The 15,866-nt window shown below is 35.9% G+C and overlaps 1 protein-coding gene across 1 annotated transcript in view; it reads right to left on the bottom strand.

Annotated features, from left to right (window-relative positions):
* LOC134755858 (cilia- and flagella-associated protein 161) overlaps positions 1-15,866 on the bottom strand; it is a 28,480-nt gene continuing 12,614 nt past the window's right edge. The window contains exons 8-12 of the mRNA XM_063692491.1: positions 5,903-6,065; positions 4,806-5,047; positions 2,432-2,590; positions 210-299; positions 1-114 (exon numbers count right to left, since the gene is read on the bottom strand). Coding sequence (XP_063548561.1) covers positions 19-114; positions 210-299; positions 2,432-2,590; positions 4,806-5,047; positions 5,903-6,065 — 750 coding nt within the window. The 3' untranslated portion in view covers positions 1-18. The remainder of the gene's footprint in view (positions 115-209; positions 300-2,431; positions 2,591-4,805; positions 5,048-5,902; positions 6,066-15,866) is intronic.

The raw sequence follows: 15,866 nt of genomic DNA, 5'->3' as shown, positions 1-15,866 counted from the left end.
AAAAAACTAAAAAGTCAGTCAGTCTTTGGAGATGGGAATGTGAATATGCCAAACGTTATTCGGCAATTCGCGCCCAAACACGTCTAAGCAGGTTTTCATCAGGGGAGCGTAAATCTGTAACAAAACATGACGCACTTAATTAATTCCTGGCATTTATTTAAATAGGACCAATCAAATCTTAATTAAATTCCTCGACTTTAATGACTTACTTTCCCGTAGAATCCCGTTTCCCACTTCCCGGTGTCCACGCCTAAATTAATATTGGTGGCGCAATGATTTATTATAATGTCTTCATTTACCTAAAAATGAAATAAGTAAGTAAGTCTTTTATATGATTTGAATTTAAGCCGATGCGTCTATAAAAATAGTCCTGGCATCTTGTCGACACAATTATCGGTATTTATATATACATGGAATGAGTAAGCCCATAGACGTCACATGCGTATTGCCAAATTTTTATATTTGTATATATTTAACCCATAAAGCAAAGTACGTATATGTATAAAAATTTACTGCTTTAGCAACTTACTGGACTAAATCCAGTTCTTTGACATCAAAACGGTATTTGCGCGGGTTAACTAAGGAATTCTATGTAAGCAATGTATGGGAAAATGAAACAAATTAAAACAATAATAGATATCAAAAAGCGTCAAGGACAGAATTAATCCTCATTAAATTTGGAACAAATAAGGCTTTGTGTGTTTTTGGACAAGTTGGACGGTATTCAAGCTATAAGTACTTGTACAACCTTAAAATTACAAAATAACCATACTCGTTTGACGACGTGCATTATATTTTCAAAACGACTAGACGGATTTTAATAAAATATACCTAAAATTCACCGCAGTGAAGCCAGCTATCAAACAAAAGAAAACACATTAAAATCGGTTCATCTGTTTCGGCGCTACGAGGTCACAGGTAGACACACAAATACCAAAGACATAATTCAGGGAAATTAGCTTAAATTACGGCATTATTAATGGAAGACTTTTTTCAATTGGAAATATTGAGATGTGTACGTTATAGACCAGTTATTTTTGATCAACCCTCCCCACCCCTCCCCCCTCGGTGTCACCCCCCACACCGCAAAGGGCCCGAAACGCGGTTTTTCTCCATTTTTATGGAAACCGTTCAAGATATAGAAAAAGTGTGTAGTAACTAAATGATTCCTAATAAATTTGCTATCAATCTCTTATACACACTATAGTGCTATCACTTATAGTTTTTGTGCAATCTGTCACCAAAGATGCATTTTTTTTTTTAATTTAACGTTTTTTTTTTTCATTCCTAGGATAACTTTTCTTAAAAAAAACTTACGATATCGCCAAATTTAGTTTGTTTTTAGTAAATAGTAAATATGCTCTTTCAAATGAATTATAACTTATTCTTAGACTCCTTCATTTGACGACGTTATGCCATTTTGAAAATACATCGTCTTCAAATATTTTTAAAGTCAGCGAATATCGTTATTAACCAATTGTCTGTATATGAACAGAATCCTGACCGAATTTTATACAGCATAACCGAGGGTGAACCTACGATTATTACCCGGTGGTAATATAAGCACATACTATGTGTATAACGATAACGTATGTGTATAACTATATTCGGGGGGACGGGTGGGGAGGGTTGATGAAAAATAACTTTGGTCTATAACGTACACATCTCAATATTTCCAATTGAAAAAAGTCTTCCATTAATAATGCCGTAATTTAAGCTAATTTCCCTGAATTATGTTTTGGTATTTGTGTGTCTACGTGACCTCGTAGCGCCGAAACAGATGAATCGATTTTAATGTGTTTTCTTTTGTTTGATAGCTGGCTTCACTGCGATGAATTTCAGGTATATTTCATTAAAATCCGCCTAGTCGTTGTGAAAATATAATGCACGTCGTCAAACGAGTATGGTTATTTTGTAATTTTAAGGTTATACAAGTACTTATAGCTTGAATACCGTCCAACTTATACAAAAACACATAAAGCCTTTTTTGTTCCAAATTTAATGAGGATTAATTCTGTCCTTGACACTTTTTGATATTTATTATAGTTTTCGTGAGAATGTCACAAAAACCACCAACGGGGACACATTTCAAGGTGGGGGGGTGGGTGTAGCGTCAGGTGGAGGGAGGGGGAGAGTGGTGAATTTTAAAGAGTACGTCTAGATGTATCATGCCACACAGGTTTGAAAACTTTATTAATTTGTTTGTCTGAAAACATATAATAACTCAATATCTCACTTACCGACAGAAAAATAACATACATATTAGAGTAAATAGTAGCCCAATAATGATGGACGGCCGTAGGTTGGAGCCGTTGGAGCTAATTCCCTAGTTAAACTGCTTTAAAATTTGGTCTTTCCTGCCGTGTCCCATATACCAATGACTTAATTAAAAAATATTATTTATAAAAAGACAAATCAAAAGTAGGCTTACAGGGACTGGTTTCCCTTCCTGTTCAAAGCGAGAGATGTTAGGTCTCTGGGCCGGCAGGATTCGCCAGCGCGTGCTTGACACCGCGTGCTCACTCAGGAACAATGGAAACTTGCCGCACAAACCTGGGATTGCGTTTGGGTCGAACCTCACGTAAAGGGGCTAAAATAATGTAGTAGTTAGTTGGTAATTATTTTCATAATAATCTTAGAACTGATTTTCCAGAAGTCGATACTTATATATGAAATTTGTTTAATAGTAATTTGCTCCCGAAATCGGTGTTGCTAATTTCAAGACGCCAAGCAAGCGAAAGATTCCAGCAAAAAAATTGCAAAAATTGCAGCTCTAAAATATTACAAAATTAATGTTATTCAATATTTATCATGAAAAATCATCACTTAAAAGGTCATCCCACTAGCTAAGAAAAGAATTCAAATCTTGCAATAATAGTTATTTGTTATACAAGGGTGCAAAGTTGTATTTTACCCGCGAGTGTAGAATTGAAACATGAGCAAGCGAAAGGATTCTATAGGTGAAGCGAGGAAAGTGCAACATCCACAGGCGTTAGATCATCTTCATCACTGGAATCACTAATTTCTTTACGATATTATAACAGAAAACTCTGGAAGTTGTGTATTTTTACGCGAGTCGGTGAGAAAAGGTTTTAAGTAAAAAAATTGTTGACAATGTTGAAATTTCTGATGTATGAAATGTCAACGATGCGTTTTGAAATTGCATCGACTCAACTTGTGCGTTCAGAATTATATTTAACATCATTATAAACACAAAAACGTTTCTTATGGAATTTTAAGGTTTATGACTTAAAATCATTAAATAAAGCTAAATTTGGTATTTTTTATTAGATTCTCATACCATTTATTTAATGATAATTAATATCGAACGAACCATTATCATGAGCGTTTTACGTTTTGTTATCTGTCAAGCTACACACGCTCCATCCAAGGTCAAATTACTTTCCCCACTAGTGGATAAAACGCGTTTTTCCCCGCTTGTATTGAAGGATAAACGACAACTTTCCGAGCTAGTGAGGGGAAAATTACTTTTTTACTACTAAAGTTGCAGAATAATATGCAACTTAGCCCACTGATTGCAAGAAATAAAGAGAGCCTTTCCGAAGGGGTGTGGTGAAATAGTACATTTCGATGCTAGTGCGGAAAGTATGTTATTACTGCTCGAGTACCGAGAAGACTCGGGACGAGTAAAGAATGACATTTCCGCACATGTATCGAACAAAGTTTTTTAATACAGTTGCGAAAAAATAATAAAAACAACAAGTAAGGAATAAAAACAATATCGAATGTTTCCTTTGGAAACTTAGCTTGCAGTAAGAAAAAAACGCCTCTTCTTTGACAGGGGTTTTGGCAGCTATTCCTACCTCTACCTTCCATAGCTATTCTGTTCCATTCAGACAACTTATTAAGAACGGTTTTTCAATATTCAATATTTAAAAAAACCAGCCAAGTGCGAGTCGGACTCGCGCACCGAGGGTCCCGTACTTTTTAGTATTTGTTGTTATAGCGGCAACAGACATACACCATCTCTGAAAATTTCAACTGTCTAGCTATCACGGATCATGAGATACAGCCTGGTGACAGACAGACAGACGGACGGACGGACAGCGGAGTCTAAGTAATAGGGTCCCGTTTTTACCCTTTGGGTACGGAACCCTAAAAATAAACGTGTTATAATGATGAAGACGTAAGTAATAAAATATGAAATATGTATATTTTTCATATTCTTACATTAACAGTAGGTTTTTATGTAGATTACGACGTTTAAATGAAACTAATATAACACTCATCAATAAGTAGTCGTGGATTGGAACAAGTGTAAATTTAAAAAAAATTTAAAACTATAAAGCACTAGTTCGCGAAAACGATCTTTCCGCACGCTAAACAGCTACGTAAAGTAGCACTTTTTGAGCAATTGTATTAAAAATATATTTTTATCACTTTTTATGGACGCTCAAAAGGCCTTGTAAAGCCGCGTATCCACTAGAGGCAGCCGCGGACCGAGCGGGTGAAAACGCAAGTGAAAACGCTGCCTCAACCTGAGGCACGCCGCGACACGAGGCAAAATCGTCGCCGCGAGCCAAGGCATATTTTGTCCGTTTTTTGCCGTGAAAAGGAGCCTCATTCCGCGCCATGCATTTGATGGACAGAATTGTGTCTCGCCTCAGCTTGATCCGTAACATGCCTCGAGCCAATACCTCAGGGCGAGCAGCCTCAAACTGAGGCTGTTTTGTTTCAAGTCGAGGCTGCTCTAATGGATACGCGGCTTAACGGTTACTTAGTCGGCAATGCAGTAAGACAAAAAGTTTCTAAAAATACCTATACAAATTTGTAATTATAATAACCTTTGTCTTTACTGTTTTAGAGAGAGTTAGAAGAAATTCCTGATTAAACTTCAAAACTTCGTGTTCCCGATTGCAGTAATCGGCACTAGTTATCACGAAGGTGTGTTTTTCTTGTGGCACTACATCCTGGTGAGCTACCACCGAGCATCCATCGCGGAGGTCTTGTGAGTACATTATGTCATCAGCCGAAATGCGACCACCCAAGAAGAGACCCTTATATTCCACACTGGGAGTGTCTGAAACTGAAAGGATGTAGTTGCAATATAGTTACTCTGCCATAGAAAATTTAAAAACCTAAGTTAAAATGTGAACATCTAAGAGTCTGATACAATGTGAAACCGGTAAATTATTATTTATTTAAGTAAAAATAACATACACCCTGGATAAAAAATAATTACATGTCAACTTACAACTAGTACAAATAACATTAATGATAAATACCTAAAAACTAAGAAATAAAAAATAGCTATTAATTCTAAAACATAAAAATAATCTATATGTATACAATGTGAAACTGCTTAAATCTATCAATCCTTTTAGGAATTAGGTGTCTTTCTAATTGAAGGTGATGCTGCAGCATCATGCAGGTTAAGGTTACAAACGTTCTTGTCAACGTCAGTAAGGTGTGATTTTTTATTCGCTTCAACCATGGTGTGGGGTGTCGTTGGATAGGTCTTTTAAAACGTAGGTTGAATGATAAGTAAATATTTTCGGAAATATTCGCTGTGAAAAAAATGCGTAACCAAAATTTTTGGCCGTCATACCCTGGCTAACTTACAGTGAAGGACCAACAATTCAATTCTAAGCCAATTCATCCAAAACCCTATTGCTATTTATTTCACAACTATTTTACATTAAGTAAATTTTATACATCACAACAATATTGCCGCAATAGAAATAGGATTTTGGATGAATTGGCTTAGAATTGAATTGTTGGTCCTTCACTGAAAGTTAGCCAGGGTATGACGGCCAAAAATGTTGGTTACGCATGAAATACTACGTACATATAGCGACCGTTCATAAACGCGGATATCCACAATATATACCAATAAATAAAGAATCTACATCCGTCTAGCATACTTTTGAAATTTCCTAACCTGATACATGAGGTGCAAGCAATGAAATCTTGGCACCAAAAGTAGTGGTTCCCGTAGACTGAGTCAAGACGGTGGCTGCATTAAGGTTTTCAGTCATCTTCCGGTATCTCGCAAGCATCATGTCACCATTTTTCATTTGATTCCGAAATGTATCCAATTTGTACTAAAAATGGATTGATCAAGTTAAATGAACTGATGGGTACTTGTTATGTCATGAAACTTCTTGATATACCTCACGTAATTTTTAACCGACTTCAATTTCATAGAAGGAGGAGGTTCTGTATTCGGTTGTGGCTATTTTTTTTTATGTATGTTCCACGATCACTCCGAGACCCGTGGTCCAATTTGAGTAATTCTTTTTTTGTTCGAAAGGAGCTACTTTCAAGTTGGTCCCATATTAATCTGGTTCTGATCTGATGATGGGATCCCTGAGGAATTGAGGGAACTCCTCAATTTTTAAAGGCACATGTATGGTGATTTGGGGGTTTTCATAAGCAACTTGAGCATTTTCTCTCGAAAACGACCAATTTGATGAAATGGACCTGATGATGATGATTGTTTTGATGATAGTGACACATTGGCATGTTGGCTATGCGGCCTGGCGCCTGGCCCATTGTAAACGCGCCATGGAGCGTAGTATTCTCGGCGTGAAGTTGACCGATCGCATCAGAAACACTATACTACACTCCAAAACCCAATTAGCTGACGTGGCTGAAACAGCCGCCAAGTTGAAATGGGATCTACTATTTATCACTATATAGTATAAAACAAAGTCGCTTTCCGCTCTGTATGTAGGTACGTCTGTCCCTATGTATGCTTAGATCTTTAAAACCAGGCAACGCATTTTGATGCGGTTTTTTTAATAGATAGTGATTCAAGAGGAAGGTTTATATGTATAACTAGCTGTTGCCCGCGACTTCGTACGCCTGGATTTGTATGTTGGTGGTTATATATTCTACATGAGCATAATATAGAACATTATGCAGCAAAAGATATCAGTAGGGACGGTTAATCATTTGTTAATAATTATACAACGCATGAAATTTGTCTTTCACAAACTACGAAGTTTCAAGACCCTAACTGAAAAAAATTGTTCCCGATATAATCCCTCTCGACCCTCTTAGAAGATTTACAAGTCCACTATTTAAAAAAATATTCGGTCCCGAAACTATTAATACAAACTTTTCAAAAACGGTGTATTGTAATCAATTTTCGTCTATTTTAATATAATGCCCTTTTTACCAAGTTTCAAGTTCCTAGCTTAAAAGAAAATTTGTACCACATATAAACTTACATCCCCTTTTTAACCCCTTTAGGGGTTGAATTTTTAAGAACGTTGAAATAACTTTTTTGGAATCTTATACAATGCTTTTCTAAGAACTTAAAAAAATGTTTGACCTCCATACAAACTTTCTACCACTTTTTCACCACCTTAAGGGATGAATTTTCAAAAACGCTAAAATTACTTTTCTAGTAAAACTATGAAAACGGATTATATCGCGTATATTGAATTTTCACCCGTCACCCGTTGACCACGGACGCTGTAAAGGGTTCGAAACGTCGGGATGTATTATAAATTCAATATACGCGATATAATCCGTTTTCATAGTTTTATTTCATGAGTAACTATCGCGGTAACCGAAGACAATATTACTTTTCTAGTATTTTAATAATATGCCTTTGTACAAAGTTTCAAGTCCCGCACTCAAAAAAATTTATGATCTCCATACAAACTTTCAACCCCTTTTTCACCACCTTATATATAGATTTGTAAAGGTTTTATGTAAATTAGTTGAACTACCCGTGCGAAGCCGGGGCGGGTCGCTAGTAATCTATATATTATTTATCATTGAAAATCATTACTTTAGTCAATTCTACCAGCCATCATAATGAAATAACTTAAAATTTACTTCAAATTACCTACTTTGGCTCTCTTGTGGGTAAAATATGCTACATTTTTCATCAGTATTTAAAGAATAGAGAGGCTTTACGAGCTGGTGTGGTGGAAACATTATTGTGTCGTCGATCACAGCCTTACTCTAATAATTTCCTTCACGATACCAAAAATCCAATTTTACTTTAATTTACTCGTAGATATCGACTGATTAATGAGAAATAAAACCTTCCTGAGCAGCAGGAAAGGCCCTTTCGAGAAACAGAACGAAATAATAGCAACGCGAAGCGGCTATCGTTTTACTAACGAACAGAATAACCTCACCTCCTCCAATTTGGAAGCTTCATACCAATTACCGAGACGCACGCGGTTACAATAAACAATGCCTTTGTCTTCGTCCAATTTCGACAGCTTCGACATTTTGTAGTGAACAAATTACAATCCTCGTGACCTTATTATTTTACACAAAGTAGTTGCAGTACATATATTCCTCCTTAGCTACGAGGAGACATGACAATTCACACGGTGACACTACATGTCAAATATCATTATCAATCATCGACTATTAGCTACTCAGCAGAGGCTGCATTATGTAATTGATTAACAAAGAGGTTAAATATATTTGAATTAAAAAAAACTTAAATAACGTCGTTACCAAAGTCGTTACACTCTCACATTCGAAGCAAGATACAATTATTAACCGACTTCAAATTTCAAAAGTATATCAGAATTGAGAACCTCAATTCTGTTGTACCTATAGTCATTTCGTCATTTCTCAACTGATTTTGAAATTTTTTTTTGTTATTCAAGGTTGGTCCCATGCCGAAATCCAGGTCTGATGATGAGATCCACGACGACTTCCACGAGGAATCAAGGGAACTCCTCAAATCTTATAGGCATACATAATATACATATGATTTTTGTATTTTTATCAACAAATTAAGCATTCACATTGAGAAAAGTGACATTTGATGTGAAACTGCTGATGATGACCGGAACGGAATACCTCAACGACACCTATTTCATGTTTGGCGATATGTCTTCTTCGTTAAGTTTTTTCACTTAGGTTTTTAAGCAACATTTTTATTATTATCGCGTGTAATAAAAACTCAAGTTTTTATTTGAGGGATTGAGGGAAAACTCCTCAACATCTATACGCATAGGGAAGAGTGGGTTACAGTGGATCACGGGTAACAGTGGATCTTTTGCAATAACTTTATTGCTAATATTACTTGTACAGGGGTAAGCGCTCATGACGTTACTACGTAGCTGTAAAACGATTTTTTATAGCTACCTACTTGGAACCTAACCTACTAAATTAAAAGCGTCAACGCCCCATCAAATCGAATGCCAACCCTGGTGTAGTTCGATAAGAAAATAAGAACCAGTATATATTATAACCGGTATTAACTATTTGGCTTGGCACCGACTTCAAATGTTTTAGTTGCTGGCGCATATAAAACGGGGTGATATTTTACTTATCCCTTTTAAAGTCGGTTTTATAGATTTATTTTATTTTTCAATTTTTTGTTTTTCTTATGAGTGATGCATCACTTTGCAAGACTCGTTCCTGTCAGGCCGAACTGTCATGTCACTAAACATTTTTGCGCTTCGGGTACGTATCAATGCTCAAGGTCTGGATCTGAAGCTATCAAGATTTGGACCTCATGGAACCCATCATCAGAACTAGATCTTAATATAAATGTTCCTTCAGAACTTACTTGCTTAGCGAACATAACAAAGAGGACAAATTGCCAATAGTGAAATATGCGTTCTGGTCATCATCAGCAGTTCCACTTCATCAAATAGCACTGTTTTGGATGAAAATGCTAGGTTTGTTGATGAAAATACTAAAATCGCTATATATATATGCCTATAAGATTTGAGTTCCCTAGATTCCTCACGGATCCCATCATCAGAACTAAGTTTTAATGCACAATGTTTATGATCTAAGGGATAATGCCTCCCGGTAAGCAAATTGTTGCCTGTGTTGGGAGACACCGCTCTTCCTTAAGTATTATACAGAATAGGTTATTATACAGGTTATTGTGTACAGACTTTGGCGTTGCTTATTTAAATAAAATTAGGGTAAACATGAACATTTAATATTAAATCAAACAAAAGTAAACTAAGTAAAATAAACCGAACTTAATTATATGTATAGTCGTTTACAACACAAGGGTTAATACCAGTAAGATGTGTGTGTGTGTGTGTGTGTGTGTGTGTGTGTGTGTGTGTGTGTGTGTGTGTGTGTGTGTGTGTGTGTGTGTGTGTGTGTGTGTGTGTGTGTGTGCGTGTGCGTGTGTGCGTGTGTGCGTGTGTGTGTGTGTGCGTGTGTGTGTGTGTGTGCGTGTGTGTGTGTGTGTTTGTGTGTGTGTGTTTTTTTGTGTGTTGTTGTTTAACGCAGAAAGTCCTCAATCCACTCGTAAGTTTTGGTTTTTACTTTTTACCCATTTTGTGATGGTTGACTTACATTCATACTACAGTTTTGAATAAATGTCCAGTGTTCTGTTAACTCTGATACTTACATGAGCCGATTTTACATTTAATTGCGAACTCGCAAAGGTGGGTCTGGTGTGTGCAGTGCTGACTACATTGACTATCGCTCTTTTAGTTTTGTAGTTAGGGTTATATACAAGGTTCTTGTGTTTTTTTAGAGTGACATGTAAAATATACAATTTCCTCACTGTCATCACTCAATTGATACAAAAGTTCAGTGGAAAATGTAATTTTTTTTGAAATACATGACCTTTAGTATTGCGCGCTGACCCCTTTCTAGGTCAATAAAACGGCTTTTCGCTAAACCGCCTCAGACAGGGATGCAGTAAACCAGAATTGACTGCACAAGGGATATATATATATTTCGTTTAGAACATTCCTTGGTTTCGATGAGGATGTGGCTTTCAGGGGTCGGAAACCGGTATTTGCTCCATACAAAAATACCGGTATTATTACGTTCTTTTTCGTTCTTTTGTTTATAATTTCATTTTTAATGGGACGTTTTAATAATGCAAAATTGTTTCCTAAATACATGATTCAGTCCTACGTAATGAGCATAAAAAAATTCAAAATATTGGGCTATTTCGGGGTTTTTAAAAATCCCGGTTCCGAGCCCTAGTGGCTTTAACAGGTACAATATATCTAAGCGTCCTGAAAATCCAAATTTATTTTCTAAGTCTAGTAATTACCTAGTCAAGGTGAGGGTACCAATTTCGCGTCTAGAATTACTCCTAAATATTTGGTGTGTGCTACTTTTTCGATAGTTGGGCAGTTACAAATTAGGTGTGTCAGATTACATGTGTGGATCTTTAAGTCCATGTCAAAGTCGGGTTGTGTAGAGTTTGTGATAGGGATAGCCATATTACAGAGATCATTAATATAGATCAAGAATAGAGCACACTACCCTGGGGTACACCGTAAAACACTTTCTCATCCTCACTGGTGTAATCTCCCAGTTTCTTTGCTTCCTATCGGAAAGGTAACTTTTAAAAAGGGAGAGTGGATTACCCCTAACCCCGTTTTTCTCCAGTTTTTGTGAAAGGACAACATTCAAACAAAAAAATAATTTTCTAAATCGATTCAGAAATGACGGAGTTCTAAGGAAAATATATATTTAAAGATACGGTCGAATTGATAACCTCCTCCTTTTCTGAAGTCGGTTAGTATTCAGTCATTTATTGCCTTCATAGGTACATAATAAGATGTTACATAATAATTTTGATCAGCTATGAACCCTGTAGGATAGGGCCCTGCAACTTAATACTCACTAATTAACTACATTCTTACCTACGTAACTTACTAACTAAGTAATTAGTAATAAGTAGCTAAGGATCACGATTATAGGTTACAATACATAATATATTAAATTTGACATTCCAATTAAAGATTATATTACATGTTTTAAACTTTCACGATTTTTACTCATTATTATTTTACGCGATTAAGTCCCGTCGTTGTAAATAATAATATATTACATGTTATTGAATTTCACATTAGATAAGAGATCAAATATTATTAAATTTACATTAAAATGGAATTTTACATTGCGATTGGAGATTAAATATTGTTAAATTTACCTTACGATTGAAGATTACATATTATTACATTTTACATCACGATTAATTACATATTAAATATTTTATTATATTATATTTCATAGTTTCATTAGTTATTACATTATATTTCATATAGTTACATCTTCATTTAAGAATTCAGTTAAAAATCATCGTCGCACTGAAAAGTTATTATCAACGGATATCATCAAAATTTGGCACATATATCATAAAACTTAACATATTTTAATGGATAAAGGCTCAAACAATGCAGCAGCTCTTACCGTTTCGTTTAATCGGACGGTGATCCTCTATACCCACACATGGGAAGGGTAACAGTGGATCTTTCTCCACTTTTAGGTCAATTTCCTCTTATTTTTCAGTATTTTTCTAAGCTTCCTTACAGCTTTTTAAGGGTTCCGTAGTAAACTAGGAACCCTTATAGTTTCGCCATGTCCGTCTATCTGTCTGTCTGTCCGAGGTTATGCTCCGGATATGGGCATGGATATATAAAATATAAATCAATAAATCTAACGAAGTCGTACAATAAAAAAATTAAAAAAAAATTTAGGGTACAGTGGGGGTGGAATTTTTTTTCTTCGCTTCAACCCTACAGTGTGGGGTCACTGAACGAATAGGAGAATTTAACAAACATTTTTGATAAAGTGAATATTTTCGGAAATAATCGCTCCAAAAGAAAAAAAAATTGTGTTCTTAAAATATGTGTTTTTTCATAAGTATTGCAATTTAATGTTATGCGCTATGGAATTATTATGACCAGACATGCAAAGTCTCCGATTGGAAGTAAGTTCTAAGGAAAAAATCATACGTCTATTACTTTAATTAAGCAAATTTGCCTGTCTCTTTGCTTTCCTATGTACCCGACGGCCGTCAAATCGTAACCGAAAGCAATAAGGATATAGGTATAATAAGATAGAGCGATACTGTCATAGTAAATTTTGTAACCACTGTAAATTCACTGCCATCTATCGACATACTTTAAAACTAAAAATGAAGATTTATAAAAATACGTTAAAATGTATTTAAATATGGATAAATGATTTTTTTATTTGCATTAATTATTTTTATATGATTTTGACCCATGTTCTTTCACTGGTATGCGTTAAAATATAAATAACAAACGAAACAGTCAACGCCCTCTATACGAGAGTAGGCCAAAACTAGTGGCGCCATCTGATCGAGAATCTAATTTTCGTGATTTTTCGAGGCACGTTTTTTTCCTTAGACTGTATCCATCTATTACGGAGTTATATCTATGTTTGCCGAAAGTTAATGTCAAACGGGTGAAATATGACTTGACCGAAGCTAGTTGTAACTTGTAACTACAGGATTTCAGTGTTGTTTCGATACCTACACAAAATTAAAGTTCCAAAAGCGTTTATTAAACGTATTCAAAAGTAACGGATTCAACTGAATATTAAGATCTATCCCTTCTTCTTGGTCGCAACGTCGCTTACTAGCGAGAATATGTTTTCGGCCGTGAACCGTTTGTGCACGTCGATGAAGTCCCGGCACGTCACACCGCACTCCTAGCAAACGAGTATGTAAGTGTTAATAATAATAATCATTTATTATTTATTTATTGTCTTGTCATGTATATAATAGGTGTTACATAATATATAGTCAGATCATGACACCCTCAGGGGGCATGGTGGAATTAAGAATGAATGCGCGAGCCCATGATGCCCCCATACAACGTCTGAGAGGGTGACGCCGCAGGGGATGTTAGTGGGTATTCTCCTCCCCATCCTCTGGTTAGAGGATGTACGGGAGGAGCGAGTCCCACATACCACCCCCCCAATGGGCTTCCCCAGCCCGGGGGTGAGATGCGTAAATGCATTTACCCCTGAGTCAAAAAAAAAAAAGAGCATGACACCCTGTAGGGGCACACAATAGTAATATTATTCTAGGCTATTCTAGGCTAATTACAATTACTTATTAGTAATCAATTTAAATTAAAATAAAGTAAATGACGGCAAATCTTAAAACTAAATCTAAGAATATATCGTCAAAAACATTACATTACATATTAAATATACATTAAACAACTATTAGCTACTAGTTCCAACGTTATTGAGTCCAAATTAATTTCATAATTGATAAATATTGTAACATTGTATTCTATGTACTAAAACTTATAAAATTTTCCATTCAAATTTATTTAATAAATGTCAATATACAAAAAAAAAAACAATTCCATAACAACTTAAGGCTAAACTTAAGCCTAGTCAAAGAGTCCCCCCCGAGTTGTCCCTGGCGCAAAGGTGCCCATCACACTAGCCGCGTTACCACGTTGAATTGCGATGGACAACCTTTGCACCAGGTACGAACCCGCGCGGGCGTCAGACCCCCTCTCCCTAATACGACGTCCCACTTCCCTAGTAAAGGCAATAGCCTCTGACCCCCAGCACCCAGTAGTCTCGAACGCCAGGGGTATCTATCTACAAAATAATAGTTCCCTGCCAGGTTCGCGTATTTATCCCGCTTTTTGGCCGCGGCAAAATCGTCAAAAATAATTATATTGGTAAATGATTAATTGAATTGATTTGTCAGTTTATTATTAATAGTTATTATTTTAATTTATTGATGTCGTGCCGTGCTTGGTACAATTTTAAATTAATGTTTGTTGTAATTGCCCAAATATTTTTGTATCTCGCGGGGTACCGTCGTAGTTGTTCATCGACTTTTGTGAATAAATGGGGATATTTCCGAACGAATTTGTATATTTCTAGAATGTAGATTGATGTTAAGGTCAGTAGATTGTGGTTTACAAAGAGCGGCTTACAACTCTCTGGGCTTTTGATGTTGGCTAGAATACATCATCACCCCAATGTATAATACCGTATTTTAACCACGAGAAGGCATATGCGTAATAAGCATTGAGAGCTGTTCTTAGGTCGGTGCATTTCTTTAATTCTCTTAAGGCGTATATGAATTTTGACAGTTTGTTTTTAATTTTTGTCACAGGTGCCTTCAATTCAGATGCGAGACGATGTCTAGTCCGAGGAGCGTGAAAGTATCGACACACTCGATTTGGGTTCCCATAAATGAATATTCTATTTTCAAGGGGTCTTTTTGTCGGGGGCTAAATTGCATTATCTTTGTTTTTGTGAAGTTTATTTCTAGATTGTGTTGTTTTAGCCACTGTGGGAGTTTTGTGAGTATGTTATTTAGGTCAGTGCATAGGTTTTCATTGTCATTACAAGAAGTAATAATAGAGATGTCATCTGCAAACATTACACACGTTTCATTTAGGATTTTAGGCAGGTCATTGATGTATATCAAGAATAATAGACACGAGAGGGCGCCACCTTATGGTATTGAGCTTATTTAATTTTATGAATATCTCCGGATATTTTGTCAATATGTTGAATTTCAACGTATTGTACGCGGTTTTGCACATACGATGAAAACCATTTGTGTGCCTCGCCTCTGACACCTATTCCATATAATTTGTCCAAGAGTATGTGATATTGTCCGACCCTATCGTAAGCTTTGGACATATCGAGTAGAATACCTATTGCGTATTTTTTATTGTTTAATATGTTTGATATTTCCTGCATGTATTTTTAAGTAGCTAAGACGGTGGATCTATTTTTTCTGAAGCCATTTTGGGATTCGTGAAATATTTTATATTTCTCGCAAAATGAGTATAATCGATCACACATTGCCATGTGAAATATTTTTGCTGATGTTGGTAGGAGTGAAATAGGGCGGTAGTTATTTGTCTCCGTTTTGTCACCCTTTTTAAAGATGGGTTTGATAATTGACGTTTTTAAAATATCTGGGTAGGTTCCTTCCGAAAAAGATTGATTAATAAGAATGTAGTATGGTATTGTTAGCTCATTAGCACATTTCCTAATAAGTGCAGGCGGTAACTCGTCGTTGCCGCTACTATATTTATTTTTTAAAGATTTTATTATTTTGTTGACCTCTCTCGGTTCAGCTGGTCTTAAAAAGAATGAGTTGGTCACCGGGTCAAGAACAGATATTCCGC

The sequence above is a fragment of the Cydia strobilella genome, chromosome 3, assembly GCF_947568885.1.
Source record: "Cydia strobilella chromosome 3, ilCydStro3.1, whole genome shotgun sequence".
Taxonomy (NCBI): Eukaryota; Metazoa; Arthropoda; class Insecta; order Lepidoptera; family Tortricidae; genus Cydia; species Cydia strobilella.
This window is presented reverse-complemented; position numbering and strand designations above follow the sequence as displayed.